Below are 18842 nucleotides of genomic sequence, written 5' to 3'. Positions count from 1 at the left end.
CAACACAGGGAACAGAGCCAATATTTTGTAATAACTGTAAATGGAAAGTAACCTTTTAAAATTGTATTAAAACATAAAAAATAAATTTAAAAAAGTAAGAAATTGTCAGGGAGGCCTACTAAGTTTTCAGCTTGAACGTACGGTTTTCACTTGTTTATGGACCCTAAAAGATATTTAGGTCATAAATATCCTAAGTGTGCTCTACAAGTAAATTCCAGTAAAGCTCACTCATCATACAGAAAAGAAATTTGTAAAATGCAAAACCCAACAGGTGTTACAGAGCACTATATATCTACAGCACTCTTTCCTCAGCTCCATTTACAAAACCCTAACAAACAAAACAGACAAAAAAAATCCTAACCTGTTAAGTTAAATGCCCTGTAACACTGCACTCTCATTAAATCATTTAAATAGTATCTTAATTCCATTCAGGTCACACAAACAGCCTTCTCAAAGAACTTGTGGCTTCTCTAATAGAAAAGGATTTTAAGAGTTATCAGAATAAAGAACTCCAATTATAACAGTGAGATTGCTTTGAGGACTGCCAAATTAGTTTCTGTACTTTCTACTTCTAAGTTAAGGCACAGAGCCATCTCAGAATTGCAAATATTCAACTATTCTTTAAAATATTGCATAAGAAAACAACTGTCTTTAGGGAAAAGTGGTAAGAAAAAAACTCCCAACGTAGTTAAAAACCAAAAAGGACTATTACCTCATCTTTAAAACAGCCTTCTAGGCTTCTTTACATGTCCTAGGGCAAGCCCTTAAAAAAGAAAACAAGAAAATAAGGGAAACCTGAAGACGTCTTCAGAGCAGTGGAATTCATTAACAACAGAAAACCCCCTGGGCTGTGGGCACAGCATTCTATTTCTCAGGCTGTGAAGTGAACATGAACAAAGGTTTCTTTCCCACGAGAGAATAACTTTTAGAGCAAATGGGAAAGACCATTAAAGAACCTGGTATTTTCGTGTATATTTCATTCACAGGCTTTTGCAAACCAAGTTCCCAGGAACAACTCCACTCGCAGCCATGCCTCGATTTGCTCAACCGACTTACATCGCAGTTTTCAAAGGATTCACAAAGTACAGTATACTCTCAAAGCAAAGTTATTCCTTAAAAGCAAAACACAGCCACCTTTTAAAACACGCACAAACGTGATCCACGGCCCGAAGACCTCAAAACTCTTGACCGAATAACCAGCACCTGGGGAGGAAGAAAGCAACCTGGTAGCCCAACCCCGGGCGTGAGCAGCTGCCGCTGAAGGGCTGAAGGACACGCGGGGCTTTGCTCCCCGGGCAGGCGCCGGGCGACTCGGGCCAGGCCTGGGGACAGCCGGAGGGCTTTCAGTCGCGGGCACCGGCTTTGTGCCCATTAAGAAACGCGAGGAGGTGAGAAGCGGCCGAGACGCGAAACGAGAAAAGCGCCCTCAAGTTTGCCCGATATTAACGCCTCGAGGATGAAAAGGGCCGTTTGTTTCATCGGCGGACCGTCGTGTCGGGCCGCCCCCCGCCCGGGACTCCCGGCGGAGCTCCGCGAAGAAAGCCGCCGGGAGGTTCGGAGCCGGCTTCCCCCCGGCTCGCGGCCGCCCGGCCCGCCCCGCCCCGCCTGGCCCCAGGACCTCACCTGCCCGGCCGGCCCCCGAGGCGCGGGCGGGCGGCGGGGAGCGCAGCCGCAGCCAGAGGTGCAGCGCGGCCCCGAGCACACACGGGCACAGCAGCACCAGCCAGTTTCGCATTGGCCGCCCCCGCCTGCTCCACCTCGCACCCCCGCCGCGCTCCGGGTTCTCCCGCGTCCCGGGAGGGAACCTGCAAGTAAGGAGGCCGAGTGCCGACGGCCGACTCCCGCGCTACGACTCCGGGGACGCCCGCCCTCGCGCCCGACGCCGTCCAGCTTCCTCTCGGCTTCGGGCCCCGCGCCTCAGCTTCCTCAGACCACCAGCGGCAGCAGCTCAGCCGGGCGGAGCCCCGCCCCCTGCGCTTGGCCTCCCCTGGCCCCGCCCACCTTTTCTCTCACTCGCCCCGCCCCCTCCCCTCGCGTCCCCTCCCGCTCTCGTCGGCCAGCCGGGAGCTGAAGTCCCGCTCCGGGATCAAGCCGGGAGTGCCCCAGTGATCCAGTGACTGGAAAACCACACTTCCCATAACCCCACGCACTCGCCTCCGTCACTCGGCGGTTGCGGAGGCAGAGCGCGAGGCCCCACACGGAGCATGCGCAACCCTTTTCGACGTCTACCGCCCCACAGCGGCCGAAGGGAGGTAGTGCCGGGCGACCCCGCGCTTCGGGGCCGCCCCCAACCGGGAGGGAAACACAGCTGAGGTGGAATGTGCTGATTGCCCAAGATTGAAAGGGAGATCTAAGGGAAGACTTTTTAAAATCACGCAGGAGCTTCCTTATGCCGAATGCTAGCCTTGTGTGGGAGATAGGATCTTGCGGACGCCGGAGATCAGGGCGAAGCAGCCCAGTTGCCTTCAGCTGTGAATCGTCGAGTATTAGTTCTGGTGCAGTGTGTACCCGGCTCTTTGCCCGGTCCTGTCCTCTAGGAACTCAGGATGAGTAAGACCGCGCCCAGGGGATCAAGCTGTGGAGTACGACAGCGACGGTCCAATCTAGAGTAAAATTTCACGTGCCCGGGTGTCCAACTAGCGCTGGAAAGTTGCCAGTAGAACGAGGCGCGCACACACCTGCTACAGGACGTGAGTCGGGAGGGCCGAAAGGACGCGGGCTCCGAAGCACCTGTGGGCAGGACCCCTGCAGCGCTCCTTAAGGATAAAGTACTGCCCACTGGCCCGAGGACTTGACCCCTCGGACCCGCCCGCGGCCAAACGCACGAGTGCCCTGGTTGAGGCCGTGTGGGTGAAGGGGCGAGATGGTCAAGGTACCGATGTTAAGACGACGGAGGAGAGGAGGAAAATGAGCGCCTGGCTTGTGGTGTTCCGTTTATTTGTTTTTTAAGTTTTCCCAAATTGTGGAAACAGAAGTTAACTATATTGTTGGGGAAAGTCTTGGTTGAAAGCCACAGAAAATCCACTTCGAACAGGCTTAAGGAAAAAAGGGTAATTGATTCAAAGTCACTGAACAGTCCAGGAGGAGACGTCTTAGGCACTGTCAGTACCATAGTCTCCTTGAGTGGCAATTTAATTTCAGCAGAAATTAAAATTACTTTTTATTTGATTGTTTTGTAATATGGCCTGTATTATATTTAATTTTAAAATTTCTTATAATAGTTGTATAAAAGCTATAAGCCTAAAGAGTTTATACTGTATGTTTGTACTGTTCAAGTAAAATAATAAAAATAATTTAATTAATATGGGGTCAGAAGTAATTTTTTCCCTTTAAAGGGATTTGTATATTCATTGGTTATCTATTGCTACCTAACAAATTACTCCCAAACTCTTAAAACGACAATAATCATTTATTATGTCTCACAATTTCTGTGGGCCAGGAATTGGAGGGCTAAATTTTTGTTCAGGGTCTCCCATAAAGTTGCAGGCAGATGTCAGCTGGGGCTGTGGTCATCTGAAGTCTTGATTGGTGCTGGAGAATCTACTTCCTAGGTGGCTCACTTCCATGGCCGGCAAGTTGGTACTGCCTTTCCGCCTCTTTAAGTTCCTCTCTAAGTAGCTCTCTCCAGTGAGCTGCTTTATTATTTTTAAAAATATTATTTATTTATTTTGGCTGCAGCATGCAGGTCTTAGTTGCAGCATGTGGGATCTTTAGTTGTGGCATTCGGGCTTCTTAGTTGCAGCATGTGAACTCTGAGATGCAGCATGCATGCAGGATCTAGTTCCCCGACCAGGGATCAAACCCAGGCCCCCTGCATTGGGAGCTCAGAGTCCTACCCACTGGACCACTAGGGAAGTCCCTCCAATGAGCTGCTTTAGAGTCCCCACACCATGGCGACTTGCTTCCCCAAGAGTTGGAGACCCAAGAGACTGGTGGAGATGGTGCAATGCCTTTTATGATGAATGCTTGGAAGACACACACTGTCACTTCTGCAGTCAACACAGACTAGCCCTGATTCACTGTGGGAGGGACCACAGAAGGTTGTGAATACCAGGAGGCAAGGGTGATTGGGGGTCATCTCATAGGCAGCTGGCGGCTGTCGCAGTATATTATACAAATATGAGAAACAATACTGTTTGTAAACAGTTTTGGGAGTCTTCAGGGCCCCTAGTATTCTCCATGGCCCCTGAATACCCTGAAGACAACAAAGAAAAATTTGTCCTTCTTGTGGGAAACATGGAATTAGTAGGCTGTGATCTTTGTGGCTCCTGAGCAAATGTCCCCAAGATCCGTGCACCCTTTTCCCAGAATGTTTACGTATTGCAGTAAGGAAGGAGAATACATAATGTCTACATATTCCCTGTTAGAAGTTCTTCTTTGTTTAGAAACTATGCTAACCTGCTTTCTACATTTCAAGTAAAGAAATTGTCAAGAAAGTAATAATTGGTTGTCACTAAGAGTGTCCTGTTTTTTATCCTCAAGAAGAGTATTAAAATGCCTCTCTTGAAATCCTAAAATTTTCATTTTGTGATTAAAGGTTTATAACGAGTTAACCCCAAAAGAGGAATAATCCCCAATTTAGGCAGATCTATTAATTCATCAGATACTTATGGAGCTCCTATTATGTGCCAGGCATTTTTGTAGGTGCTTGGGATAAACTGATGAACAAAACAAAGGTCCTTGTCCTGTGATGGTGGCAGCAGGGGCAGACTGTAGACTATAGATATAATAAAGAAATACATTTTACTGGCACGCGGAAGATGGTAACTGCTACAGAAAATATGAAAAGTAGAGCAGGGTACGGGAATTGGGAATGTGGGACCGAAATGGGGCAGGTAACAGTATTAAATAGCAGTATTTAAACAACTGTTCAGAATTACAAGGAGCACAAAAGGGAGGAATAAAAAAAACCATCCTAATATATTAACTAATCACAATGTTCCTTCCAATTACCAAGATGATTTAACCTGTGAAGGAAACTTCACTGGCACCTGACAGGCCTTTTTAGCATCTTCATCTCTCACCACAGTGGGAGCTGCCTGTATCAACTGTTGATAGGATCAGCAGTCATCATTCCACCTACTTGTTATCTCTTACCACCTGAAAAACTTTAGTGGGTAAAGACGTAAGAGAGACAATCCGTATAATGGAAAGAATAAAAAATTTAAAACCCAGAGACAATGTAAACAGTCTGTGGAGTGAACAAGTTAACAGAGAATTCGAATTCGGGAGAGGCAGACCAAGGATGGTTGGTCACTCTGATTGCAATTAAGTGTGGGAAGGGGCTATGAGAAAGGAATCATAGAGAATGATGGCAGCACAAATGAGGAGTTATCTGACCCACCCCACGGAGTGGCTGTGGGATTGAAATAAAAGGGACCAGAGGGTGGGAAGGGCATTCAAGAGCATCCTAGGCAAAAATAAATAAATAATAAAGACAACCCCGAGACAGTGATGACATGGCAATTAGGAAAATGCAAGCAGTCTGGTAGGACCTTAAGAAAGTTAGGACTGGGGAATGGTGAGAAGGTGATCATCATATGCTATGCTAAGGAATTTAGATTTTATCCTGCAGGCTCTGAGGAGGATTTTTTTTTTCTGACTACAAAAGTAATACATAATTATAAACAGGAATTTGGAAAATTCAGAAGAATATAAAGAAGAAATTAAATCACACCAAATACCAATCATATATTGCTTTTTTCCATTTAAAAATATTGGCAATCATACTGTAAATACAAATTTATATCCATTTATTTTCACCTAACATAGAAATAAGCATTTTTGCATTTAATTAGTAGTCTTAGAAAATATAACTTAACTGTACAATATTTGTTCACACTATAATTTCTTACCTGTTCTCCTCTTATTGGATGTATAGGTTGTTTCCATTTTTTCTACTATAATAAATAATACTGGCACTTCTGTGCATTTCAGATGATTTCCTTTTTAAATATTATTCTAAGGCTCTTTGTACATACTGGCATTGTATCAATGTGTATGTCTGCCTTTAACAAGTACATTTCTATCTCATCCTACCTACCTTAGCATTTAAGAAAAAATTCTTTTCTAATTCAAGGGGCGAAACGTTTTCTCATTAGTGAGATTAAATATTTTTATGTTTCTTAGGTGCTTCTGTTTCTTCTTCTGTAAATTACCTGTGTATTTTGCCTCTTACCTATTTGTAAGAGCCCTTTATATATTAAGGATATTAATCCATTATATTTGTGGAAAATATTTTTCCCATTTTTCTTGTCTTTTAATTTTATGACTTTTTGGACATAAAACATTTAAAATTTTTATGAATTCAAATAATCAATATTTTCATTTTTCCCATATTTTAGGACATTTCTAACCATGAAGTCTGATCAATACAGGCATATCTCAGAGATGTTGTGGTTTCTGTTACAGACCAGTGCAGCAAATCAAATATCGCAATAAAGCGAGTCCTATGAATTTTTTGGTTTCCCAGTGCATATAAAAGTTATGTTTACACTATACTGTAGCCTGTTAAGTGTGCAATAGCATTATCTCTAAAAAAAACAATATTCATTCCTTAATTAAAAAATACTTTGTTGCTAAAAAATGCTAACTATCATCTGACAACTCAGGGTTTGGATAAATACCCAGAAGTGGCATTGCTGGATCATATGGTAGTTCTATTTTTAATTTTTTGAGGAACCTCTATACTGTTTTCCATAGTGGCTGCATCAATTTACATTCTCACCAACAGTGCAAAAGGGTTCCCTTTTCTCCACGTCCTTGCCAACCAACACTTGTTATTCCTTGTCTTTTTTTTTTTTACATCTTTATTGGAGTATAATTGCTTTACAATGGTGTGTTAGTTTCTGCTTTATACCAAAGTGAATCAGTTATACATATGTTCCCATATCTCCTCCCTCCTGCACGATGAAAGCCATTCTAACAGGTATGAGGTGACATCCCATTGTGGTTTTGATTTGCATTTCCCTTATGATTAGTGATGTTGATCACCTTTCCATGTACCTGTTGGCCATCTATATGCCTTCTTTGGAAAAATGTCTATTCAGATTCTCTGCCCATTTTTTAAAACAGGGTCCAATTCTTATTTGCCAACAGCGAAGGAAAAATTACCCTTGAATATCTCTTAAATAGCCAAAAAAGCATGGTATGTGTGATTTTGTGTTTGCAAAAATCTGTGGATTTTTTTCTCCTAATTCTTTGTCATTAATGTTTCCCTGCAGCTCTTCAATCAGTCACTTTCTTCCCCAAGGAAACCATCTTGCTTATCAGTCACTTAAACAATAAAGTTCACTTCTCTGGGCCAATAGTTAGGAAACCCTTAAAACCAATCACATTCTCTTCAAGGGTTTTAGGACCTAGGGCACACACTGTCCAAGTAATGTGTACTATTTAAATGATTACTTCTCTTTCTTTTTCAGCCAATTGTTGAATTCTTTTAAGCTAAGAATAATTTAAATGATGTGGCAGATAATCTTTGCAGAAGAAAGCCTTTTTTCCACCACCAGATGGAACTCTTTTAACATCTCGGTCTGAGGCATCTTGACTCTTGTATTTTGATTATCCTACTTGTTCAGGGCTTCTCTGAGAAGAATAGGAGAATAGATACTACCAAATTGTCTTACAAAATGGAGGCTGGTGTAAGGGAAGCAGAATGAATAAGGAGAAGAATAGGGGAAGAGGTGAGAGATGTAGTCTCCAGCAAGAATATGATATAAATCATGAAAAGGATTCTCACTGTCACCCTGAAATGGAGAGTACTAACTTGATGGCTTTGAGTGGGGGAGTAACATGATCTGCCTTATGTTTTAGCAGGATCACTCACACTGCTGTGTGGAGAATGGACTGGCTGGCGGGGAGGGGTATCTACCAGGAACAGGAGAGGAAGAGGAGTATCATCTGCATTCTGAGACAAGCTACGGAAGCAGGGGCCGACCAGAAAGTGGAAGAATGCGTCCAGAAGGGAACTAAATGGACCAGGTCTAGCTGAGGGGTGCAAAGGGTAGATTGAGGGGATGCAGTGGTGTGCCACCCGGATCCCCCTTTCTGGACGGAGAGCGGACTGCTGATGACTCTCAGTTGAATCTCCTTTTGGGAACTGCTCTTAGCTGAAGGGTGCTGCCTTGCCTAAGGGTACAGCTCTCTCCCCTGAGGCAACCTGCGTCCAATGACGAGTTAAATAGGGGTGAAAAGATGCGGGGTAACTGAAGAACCCTACCATGGCCTCTGTTGCAACTGCATCCCAGCTCAACTTCTTCCTCTGCCCAATCCTGCTGCCCTCACTCCCTTATACGTGTCTCCAAGAGCAGTTGCCAGTAAACCTCCTGCACGCTACCTGAGTTTGAGTCTGTTTCCCGGGAAACCTGACCTAAGACAGTGATTCTGTTCAAACGTAAATAAGACCACCCCATTTCTCAACCTAAAATCTTGCAAAGGGTCATCAGTTCACTCACAGGGAAACCAAAGTTCTCAAAGTAGACTACATCCCCTATTGCCCTCCACCTCACTGCCTTTGTTCCAGAGCCATATTGGCCTCTTTGCCACCCCCTGAATATGACAGGTACATTCCTGCCTTAGGACCTTTGCACTGTTTGCTCCTTTGGCTCTTTCCCCAGATATCTTCATGTCTCACTCTTTCGCCTCCTTCAAGTCAGCTAAATTGCTACCTTCTCAATGAACCCCTCCCCATCCTTTCCACTGAAAATTACAACCTCCCCCCCCCACTCCTAACCTCCACTATTCTATTCTACATCACTATCACCCTCTAACATACTGTCCGACCTACTTATTTTTTTTTAATTGTCCCACATAGAGCAGGAGCTTTTCCCCCTCCATTTTGTTCACGGCCATATCCCAAAACATGGCACTTTGTAGGTGTTGCATAAGTATTTCTGAATGAATGACTGAGTGAATGAACGCAGAAATCCTTACCAAGTTAATTGTAGTAATCCATGGCGTGTGGTTACCCAGGGATAGTGTAGCAGAGACACAAGCTTATAGGTGCAAGCAGAGAAAGAGGAAATTACAAAGGACACTGAGAGGAAGTCAGAATACAGGAGGAAAACGGGAGAAAGTGTCACAGAAGACAAGGGTGAGGTGGGGAGGGAGGACAAGCGAACGTGAACAGTGCTGTCACTGTATGAAGTGAGGTAAACACTTATAGACTGAATGTGTCCCCCACATCCATATACTGAAATCTAACCCCCAACAGTGATGGTATTTGGAGGTGGGGCTTTTGGGGGGTAGTAAGGCCATGAGGGTGGAGCCCTCATGACAAGATTAGTGCCCTTATAAGAAGAGGCCAGAGAGCTAGGTCATTCCCTTTTACCAGTTTCTACAACAAGAAGTTTGCAATCCGCAACCGGGAAGATGGTTCTCACCAGAGCCCAACCATGCTGGCACCTTGATCTCAGACTTCCAGCCTTCAGAACCATGAGAAATGAATCTGTGCTGTTTATAAGCCACCCCGTCTATGGCGCTTTGTTACAGCAGCCCGAACTAACTAAGACAAAGACAGAAAGGTGTCTACTAATTTGATGTTGCTAGGTAACTCGCAGTTTTAAGCTAGTTAGGGTACTGTGAGCTGAGGGAAGAATAATAAGTAATGAAGTGGAAATGGTATACGGATTACTTTTTCACGAAGCTTGGTTGTGAAGACAGGAAAGAGGAAGATCAGAGCTGGGAGGAGGGCTCAGAATGAAGAAGTGTATGTGCATTTAGGTGGGAGTCTAAGACTAACTTGAGTATTTTATATGATGTATGGAAAGAGCCAGTAATAGCCGTATAATTTATCATCCACATCAGAGTTTTGAGAGCAAAAGGGGACCGAACAAGTGCTAAATTGGATAGATGCCAGGACACTGGGGAATTTCTGTAAATGTGGACATAGGGTCACCCCATCCAAAGCTCAGGTTCTCCCTCCAATTCTTTCCTTCCTTGCACTTGGCAGGCGATTGCATTTTCTACCGGTAGGTGGCAGTAAAAGCTTGCCTCTGGGCTTCCCTGGTGGCGCAGTGGTTGAGAGTCCGCCTGCCGATGCAGGGGACACGGGTTCGTGCCCCGGTCCGGGAAGATCCCACATGCCACGGAGCGGCTGGGCCTGTAAGCCATGGCCGCTGAGCCTGTGCTTCCGGAGCCTGTGCTCCGCAACGGGAGAGGCCACAACAGTGAGAGGCCCGCGTACCGCAAAAAAAAAAAAGCTTGCCTCTTTTTGCCTTTTTGTTTTTTTTGAAAAGGCAACTAAGTATTGATAAAGGTTAGTTTAGCCCCAGGCATATGCTGAAAACAGATTTCAATTTAGATTTTACTTTGGGAAAATTCATTTTGTACCTTTTTATGAAAAGAAGCATCTCTATCAGTTTTCAAAGAGGAAATAATATTTGAGCAATTATAAAATATGTTAGTTGTGCTGTATTTTCTGAGCCATTCTACCTTTAAAAGATGAACGTCTCTCTTCCTCCTAATACAGAATAACTTCTATCAATGTCAGCAGTTCAGTTTCAGTACGTGCATTGCTCTATGAACACACTTCTTATGTGTATACATAAATTTTTAGCCAAGTCCAATTTTGATAGATCCTGGGGGACCTTGCTATGGAGAGATTATAAATATTTTTAAATGATTACATATGATACCAAAATTCTTGTTGTCAAAGATAAGACTAGAGATGTCCAAAGAGAAAAACTTTTAGAAGTTGAGAATGGTAAGGTGAAAGAACACACATTATTCAGGCCATCCTGGCAGAATCTAATTACCAAAAGACTTAAAATTCAGAAAACTTCGTAAGAAAAAAACACAAAACAGAATTAGAATAATTCTTTGCAGGCCCATTAGACAAAGTTGAGTTCAAAACCCAGATTTGCGTATATGAATTATGTGACCTTAAGCAAGGAAAATACTTAACCTCTTTGTCTCAAATTCCTAATCTGTGAAATGAGACTCAGAGGGCATACTTCAGTGAGTTGTTTTGAACATTAAATAAGAAGACACATGGGTAAAGTCGATAAATGTGTTTCCTGCTCTCCTCTAAACATGAAGACAGCTAGACTAAAACGAGGCTAATGCAAACTTAACCCTTGGAAAATAGATCACCAAGTTAAGAAAATGAAATTAATTCTAACAGTTGCTTTAAAACAAGCAAATAAACAACAACAAACCCCCCCAAAGGACTGGACATACATTAATTCAGTATTTCTTCAACTTTACAACTTGATCCCGATTATTCAGGTACATCTTGACCCAGGGACAAGTTTCCCTACAAGGGAATTTGGGGACAAAAAAATTGCAACGTTTGGACTAGGGCCAGAATTCAAACTTCCAGGGCTGAGTCTTCTGCCTTTTTTTAATTTAACGAGCTGCATTACTCTGTCACTTCCTCCATTTCCTCTTCAGCTTAATGGAAATGCTAAAAGCCATCAACCATAGCCAATTTCACGGCTAGTGGTCTCCGTCCTGGAGGATCTACCCCAGACCAATGCCCTGCTACATTACAGAGGTCACGGCTGTTGAGATGGATCCTCCGGCCAGCCTGGAATTGGCAAAGCTAGAGTCACTAATGGCTTTGACAACAAACAGGAAGTGTCCGTGGTCTCTGTAAGACTCCCTAAAATGCCCTTATTCTAGGAAATTCTACTGGCTCACTTCATTCATCTCATGATGCAGGCATTTTATCATCTGACATCATCACAAGCAGAAGAATGGTGAACACAGTACAGTAAGATATTGAACGAGAGAGAGAGACCACATTCCCACAACTTTTATGACAGTATATGGGTATAATTGTTCTATTTTATATTTTCTATCTCTCTTACTGTACCTAATTTATAAATTGAACTTTATCATAAGTATGTATGGATAGGAATAAACATAGTATATATAGGGTTTGGTACTAGCTGTGGTTTCAGGCTGCTGAAATTGGGGGTCTTGGAATATAATCCCCTGTGTATAAGGGGGGACTAGTGTACACATTTCTCAAATTACAAAATTCCATAACTTAATACTCTTAGAGTGACTTGGGTTTATGTACACAGGAAGAGATTCATTTGTACTCTTCTCTGCACTGATTTTTTCACCTTGTTTCTCCTTGTTCATTTGGTACCTTGAGATATGTTAGGAATCTTGCTTTTAGGAGATCAAAGAAAAACAAGTTTTTCTCCCACACTTCTGTGTTTCGTTTAGGTTAAAAATCAACATTGTTTTTATATTTGCCCAAGATACACCATTAAAATTACTTCAAAGCTTTCTGACCAAAATTTGTACAGAGAAGCCTTGTGGTGAACTGCAGAGTGATAATTTTATAAGAAATGAATTTCAAATGCTAGCAGGGAGGATGGTACTAGGTTTCCAAAATGACACTACATTAATCCAGCAAGCATATCTTAGAGCCATTCTGAGTCAGAGGACAGGATGATATGTTGATTTTAAAAGGTAAAAGGATAATTCCAGGGTTTCCCTGGTGGCACAGTGGTTAAGAATCTGCCTGCCAATGCAGGGGACACGGGTTTGAGCCCTGGTCCGGGAAAATCCCACATGCCACGGAGCAACTAAGCCTGTGTGCCACAACTACTGAGCCTGCATTCTAGAGCCCACGAGCCACAACTACTGAGCCCACGTGCCTAGAGCCCATGCTCCGCAACAAGAGAAGCCACTGCAATGAGAAGCCCGCACACCACAACAAAGAGTAGCCCCCGCTCGCCGCAACTGGAGAAAGCCTGCACACAGCAACGAAGACCCAATGCAGCCAAAAATAAATTAAATAAGTAAATTCATTTTTAAAAATCTAAAAAAAAAGAGAAAAGGTAATTCCAAATAGCTAATTATGCATGGGGATCATTATTCGTATTGACCTAAGTATTAGGGTGAGTTTCCTCTGTGACAGCGGTGCCAGATCCCATCTTACACAATGCTAAAACAGTTTTTCCTTCTGGTTTATACACAATGAGGTGACTATCTCTTTCCCCTGATGAATTCATGCTGGGGTACAAAACCTATAATTACCTGCCATGGAGACAGCAATCAGATGCTCCAGTGACCTCATCTGATTTCTATAAAGGATTCGGCAGTGCCAGTGGTGTTTCTCATGAAGTGTGAAAACCTGGTTTGGAATCCTAATTCTGTCACTTGCTCAAATGATAACTTCGGATAAGTTACTTAATTTCTCTGAGCCTCAGGTGCCTTGTCTGTAGAATGTGAAAAAGAATGCCTACCTCATAGGACATTTGAAAAATTAAATATAATACTGTATGTGAAAACACTTGGCAGGTGCTTAGAAAATGTTAGTTTCCTTTCTTCTACGAGGCTAGAGGAACACAGAGGGTAGAGAGCTGTATTAGTTAGCAACGGCTGCGTAAGAAACCACACCAAAGCTCAGTGTTCCCTCTTGTTCATGTACCTGCAAGTCAGCAGGGGTGACAGCTGTAGATTGTGAGTTGGTTGGGGTAGCTCTGCCTTGCTTGTCTTGCTCTGGGGCCCATGCTGAAGGGACAGCCACTACCTGTCCCTGTTATGGCAGCGTCAGAAGCACAGGAGGGTTGAGCAAAAACACGTGAGCTCTCTTAAGGTCAAGGCTCAGAACTGGTGTGACGTCACGTCCACAGGCCACGCCCAGTCAGTGTGCGGTGAAATACATGCCACCTCCAGCAGGGGCCGTTGTGAAAGCCACATGCTAAGGGCATGCAGGGAGGGTGAGAACTGGGAAAAACAAGCAACCTCTTAGAGAAGCAAGAACAGCCCCCAGACCTCATGGGAAGGGGACTGGGCCAGTCAAGTTCAGGCTAGTAAAATGCCTTTGTACCCTCTGAGTGAAGGGATCAGGAAGGAGGTCCGTGCGGTCCAAAGGGACAAGGTGACATGAAAGTGTCAGCCACTCCACATGTGCAAAGCTGTAAACAGTGGGACAGTGAGATTGACACAGCACAGGGGCCCCTGCAATGTCAGATGAGGTCCTTGGTCTAAAAATAGACCAATGATGATGATGAAAATCACTTCTCTGCTATAACACCCATTTATCGAATGACATTCACAAAGAGGTTGATTGTGAATATCTGCTTCCTGAATTCACGGACACACACAGATTCTCTTCTTTTTGATCTGGCCTCAGGGAGGACATAAAGGCTTCCCTCTGACCCCTCATTTTACTCTCCAGGAGGACCTCTGATATGATTCAAGGAAAAACATGAGCTTCTGGAGGACACGTGCCAAGATGCTTTTGGGGGTGGCGGAGTCTTGGGCGGGAGGAGGGAAAGGGCCACTGCTCTCCTCCTCAACTTGGGCTTCTCTTGAGCTGCCCATGAGTTTGGAGGGACAAGGCTGGGCTGGGATGTCTTTTTGTTTTTTCATATAACTTTTTAAAAAAATTATTTATTTAGGCTGTGCCAGGTCTTAATTGCAGCATGCGGGATCTAGTCCCTCGACCAGGGATCGAACCCAGGTCCCCTGCACCGGGAGTGCGGAGTTTTATCCACTGGACCACCAGGGAAGTCCCTGGCCTAGGGTGTCTTCAGCTCAGGAGAGCGTGGACCTCTGAAGGCAAACAGGATCATGGGGAAGCCCAAGAGAAAGGAGGACTGATGCCTAGGCCTGCCTCTGCACACTCCTCCGTCAATGCTGAGCCGAGCATCTGCCGTGTAGCAAGCACTGAGTGGAAACGCTAGCGAGGCAAAGACTAGTAGACAGATGGGCTAATAAACAATCACAAAATGCAATCAGCGCTACAGGGAAAAGGAAACCCCGGTGCTGCTGGAATTACACCAAGCTTGGGAAGGTTAAGGAAGACTTCGGAGAGGAGGTGCGACTCCTAGGGTCAGTATGAGAGTTGAGTACAAGTTCTAGGTCATAAGAAAGGGTGAAATGTTTTAGGAGTTTTCAAGCACAGCCCATGCACACCAGAAATGAGAAAGTGATAGGACATAAACTCTAACAGGGAAAGAGAACAGGGACTTACTTGTAATACCTCCTGTTGATATGCCTGGCCACTTCTCATAAGTTTAACTCCTTTTCAATCATTTAACAATTATTATGCGCCTGAATCCAGCGAAGGGTAAGACAGACATGGCTCCTGCCCTCAAGGAGCTCGGCCAGTCCAGGAGATGACCATCAGTGTCACCAGGGAGGAAGGACGAGGTGTTTGTGACCCTCCAGCAAGGGGGCATGACCATGTGTAAAGCATGAGGAAAGGCTGGCAGAGGAAGGAGCGAGCTCGGTGAAGCAAGGGCAAGGGAAGAATATCCCAGAAATGTAGATGCTTAAAGTATTATATAAGAAAATTCTAGGGAGGGTGGGAGGGAGGGAGACACAAGAGGGAAGAGATATGGGAACATATGTATATGTATAACTGATTCACTTTGTTATAAAGCAGAAACTAGCATACCATTGTAAAGCAATTATACTCCAATAAAGATGTAAAAAAAAAAAAGAAAATTCAATTCTGCTGTATAGCAAACAAGAAAAGCAACTGGGATAGATAACAAGCAATTAGCTTGTGAGGCAGAGGCAGAAAGTATAAAATGTTTTAAGGACTCAACTGTAAGACATGTTAAAGATAGAATAAATGAAGCACATGGGTGCTAAATACAGATAAAGAAGATGAAGCAACTGAGAGTGTCAATGATACACTGAAGGGCTGGGAGCACCAAAATGGACCTTACATATTCATAAGGCATGAGTCCTGCCACCTCTAGGTTGACGGTGATGCCATTACTACACTGGCCATACCTGTTGTCACCTACCCTGCCCCATGTATGCTCTGCCCCCCGGATGCAGGTAAAAGGCCTGGAGGATGATCAAGCTATTGGGAAGCTCCACTGGCTGGGTGTACTGTCCCGAGTCTCTCTGATAGGGAAGGTTATGTTGGCTCCAGGCACCTTTGACCTGCTGACTCCTCTCGTCCAACCCCTACTCTGGCCCTCGTAACCACATCAGCGAGGAAGGATGGTGTGGCAGAGGGAGAAACAAGCAAATGTGTGTGGGGAGGTGTCCCTGGAGGTCCCGTGGCTAAGGCTTCGCCTTCCATTGCAAGAGGTTCGGGTTCGATCCCTGGTCAGGGAGCTAAGATCCCACATGCCTCGAGGCCAAGAAGACCAAAACGTAAAACGGAAGCAAAACTGTAACAAATTCAATAAAGACTTTAAAAATGGTTAAAAAAACAAAAAAAAAGACAACCAAATGTGCAGAACACAGGGTTCTGGTGGTGTCCTCCTTCTGCCCTGCCTGCAACCCGTTCTCAGGGTGCTAACCTACCCTCTGTCCTTCCCCTTGCTTCTTCCTGTGTCTTTTAAGTGGATCTGATAACCCATGCAAGCTCCTTCATGTGGTATGTGAGGCTTTCTGTTCTGTGGCCTCTGGGAGGGTCTGCATGGCAGTGAGCCGGAGGCCACCACTGCAACGGTTATTTCCTGCATCACATCGTGCTTCGTGAGTTTCTTCCACAGATCGGCAGCCTGAGGGTGAAGAGCACCGAAAAGATTATCGTTGGGTTTATCCAGGGTTGGGATTCTGCCAGGTGGGCTCAAAGAAGGCAGGGTCAGGGAATCTAGGAAATCGGCAAGAGGGAGGTTGAAGTGATGGATCGCAGACCCTAATTTGATGAGGCAGAGAAATGAGGAAAAGAAAGGATTGTGTGACTGCGAGGAAGTAAGGGATCTGTGTGCTGGAGGCCTCCCCTCCGAGGGGATGAAGAAGAGGGATGAATGTGGCTGTGAGGGAGTGACAAGCCAGAAGGATGAGCTAGTGGAAGGTGGGCCTTCTGTTTACTGTGCAACCTTGAAGTGATGACGCATTTGCGGTTCAGAATCACCTTAACGGCACGCCCATCATCTTGGCGCTTAGTTCTCAGCACTTCATTGCATGTCTGTGCAATGGCTGAAAATCCACTGCGCTAAGACATCCTTCATTGTTTTGAACCCACCACCCCCTCCTTTGTGATTAACCCATCACACAGCTAACTCACAGCTTTTAGCATGGGTTTTCATATCTTTCTATATCTTTATAGAAAGATATCTCTATATCTTCATATCTTTCATATCTTTCTATATATATATATATAGAGAGAGAGAGAGAGAGAGAGAGAGAGAGAGAGAGGGAGAGAGGGAGGATGGATAACAACAAGGTCCTGCTGTATAGCACAGGGAATTATACTCAATATCCTGTGATAAACCATGATGGAAAAGAATATTAAAAGAAAGAGTATATATATATATGTAAAACTGAATCACTTTGTACAGCAGATATTAATACAACATTGTAAATCAACTACTTCAATAAAGAAAATTTAAAAAAACATACAATGTCCTGCTTTGATGCCCGAGCCACGGACCACCTGGCCTGAGAATCATAAACCAGAGACACCCTGACTCATGAAACTATGACTAAGAAATGTCACAGAAATGTCACTAGATGGGCTTCCCTGGTGGCGCAGTGGTTAAGAATATGCCTGCCAATGCAGGGGACATGGGTTCAAGCCATGGTCCGGGAAGATCCCACATGCCGCAGAGCAACTAAGCCCGTGTGCCACAACTACTGGGCCCGTGTGCCACAACTGCTGAAGCCCACATGCTTAGAGCCTGTGCTCTGCAACAAGAGAAGCCACCGCAATGAGAAGCCCGCGCACCTCAACGAAGAGTAGCCCCCGCTCACCGCAACTAGAGAAAGCCTGCGCACAGCAACGAAGACCCAACACAGCCAAAAATAATAAAAATAAATAAATAAATTAATTAATTAATTAATTAAAGGAATTGTCACTAGATGATGATTAATCCCAGCCTGTTTCTCCCCTTTTAAAAAAAACCCCTAGCACAAAGACCAAGTTGGAGTGGCTCTGAGATTTGTCTCCCGCTCCCTTGCTTGATGCCCTGCAAACAAATCCTTACTTTGCCGCAAAAAAAATTAAAATATCCTGTTTTAAAATTGAATTCAACAAGTAATTAAGGAGCTGCTGAGAGTCAGACACTGAGGCAGGCCCTGGGTCTAACGGTGAAAAGAGAAACACAATGCAGGGTGCTAAGGCAGCGCCCTTGGGGGTGGGGACCTTAAGTGGCATGCAAATACGTACAGCAGATAAAGGCAGAGCCACTCTGATTCAGGACCACCTCCAAAGCAGCCCATCTACCTGCACACGTTTGAAACCCTCTGTCCCGGGGGATGCTAACTTTGTCACAGGTAGAGCTGAAGCTTTGTTCCCTTCTCAGAGTTATCCAACACAGTGAATTTGGGGGATAGCCTCTGGCTCGTGTTTTTACACTTTATGTCTCTGTGTGTGTCCATCAAAATTTGTAATACTGTTTTGCTTTTCAAATTTACCAAAACAGCATATTTTAATTATTGTTCTATAACGTGCTCGTTCTGTTTTTAATACCTGTCTTATGTGATATGTGTGGACCTAATTTGTTCATTTTGGCTGCTGTTTACTATGAGATTGCATCATTGGATGACTATGTCACAGTTTATTTCGGCATTTTCCCATGGGATGGACATGTGTACAATATTTACAATCTGCTAGGCACAGTTCTAAGGGCTCTACAAATTCTCGTTCATGTATCCTCATGGCAGGTACTATTATTACCATTCTTATTTTACAGATGAGGAAACTGAGACACAGAGAGGCTAAGTAACCCATTCAAGGTCACACAGCAGATAAGTGGTAGAACTAGGATTCAAACCCAGATGATCTGTCACATCAGGGTCTTCATCCTAACGGCTGAGCTGTGCTGCCTCTTTAAGGTGTTTCCCTATTAAAGTCTTATTGTACTTACTGTTATGCCTATTGTCTTATGCACGTGAGCGGAGGTTCTTTCCTAGAACTGAGATTGCTGGGTCCAGATGAGATCTCTCCTCATGATGGGTTTTTA

General features: G+C 44.3%; 1 protein-coding gene across 5 annotated transcripts in view; it reads right to left on the bottom strand.

Annotated features, from left to right (window-relative positions):
• The window catches only part of B3GALNT2 (beta-1,3-N-acetylgalactosaminyltransferase 2), a 65137-nt gene extending 63185 nt beyond the window's left edge, over nt 1–1952 (bottom strand). The window contains exons 1-2 of one of the 5 annotated variants that reach the window (XM_073793647.1): nt 1624–1952; nt 1135–1203 (exon numbers count right to left, since the gene is read on the bottom strand). In XM_073793647.1, coding sequence (XP_073649748.1) covers nt 1135–1203; nt 1624–1735 — 181 coding nt within the window. In that variant the 5' untranslated portion in view covers nt 1736–1952. The remainder of the gene's footprint in view (nt 1–1134; nt 1204–1623) is intronic. The other 4 variants (XM_019941527.3, XM_019941526.3, XM_019941524.3 and 1 more) reach the window with 4 other exon arrangements.
• Between the last annotated feature and the right edge of the window lie 16890 nt (nt 1953–18842).

This window comes from Tursiops truncatus, chromosome 16, assembly GCF_011762595.2.
Source record: "Tursiops truncatus isolate mTurTru1 chromosome 16, mTurTru1.mat.Y, whole genome shotgun sequence".
Lineage (NCBI taxonomy): Eukaryota > Metazoa > Chordata > Mammalia > Artiodactyla > Delphinidae > Tursiops > Tursiops truncatus.
The sequence above is the reverse complement of the archived record's forward strand: the minus strand, read 5'-3'. Positions and strand labels throughout refer to the sequence as shown.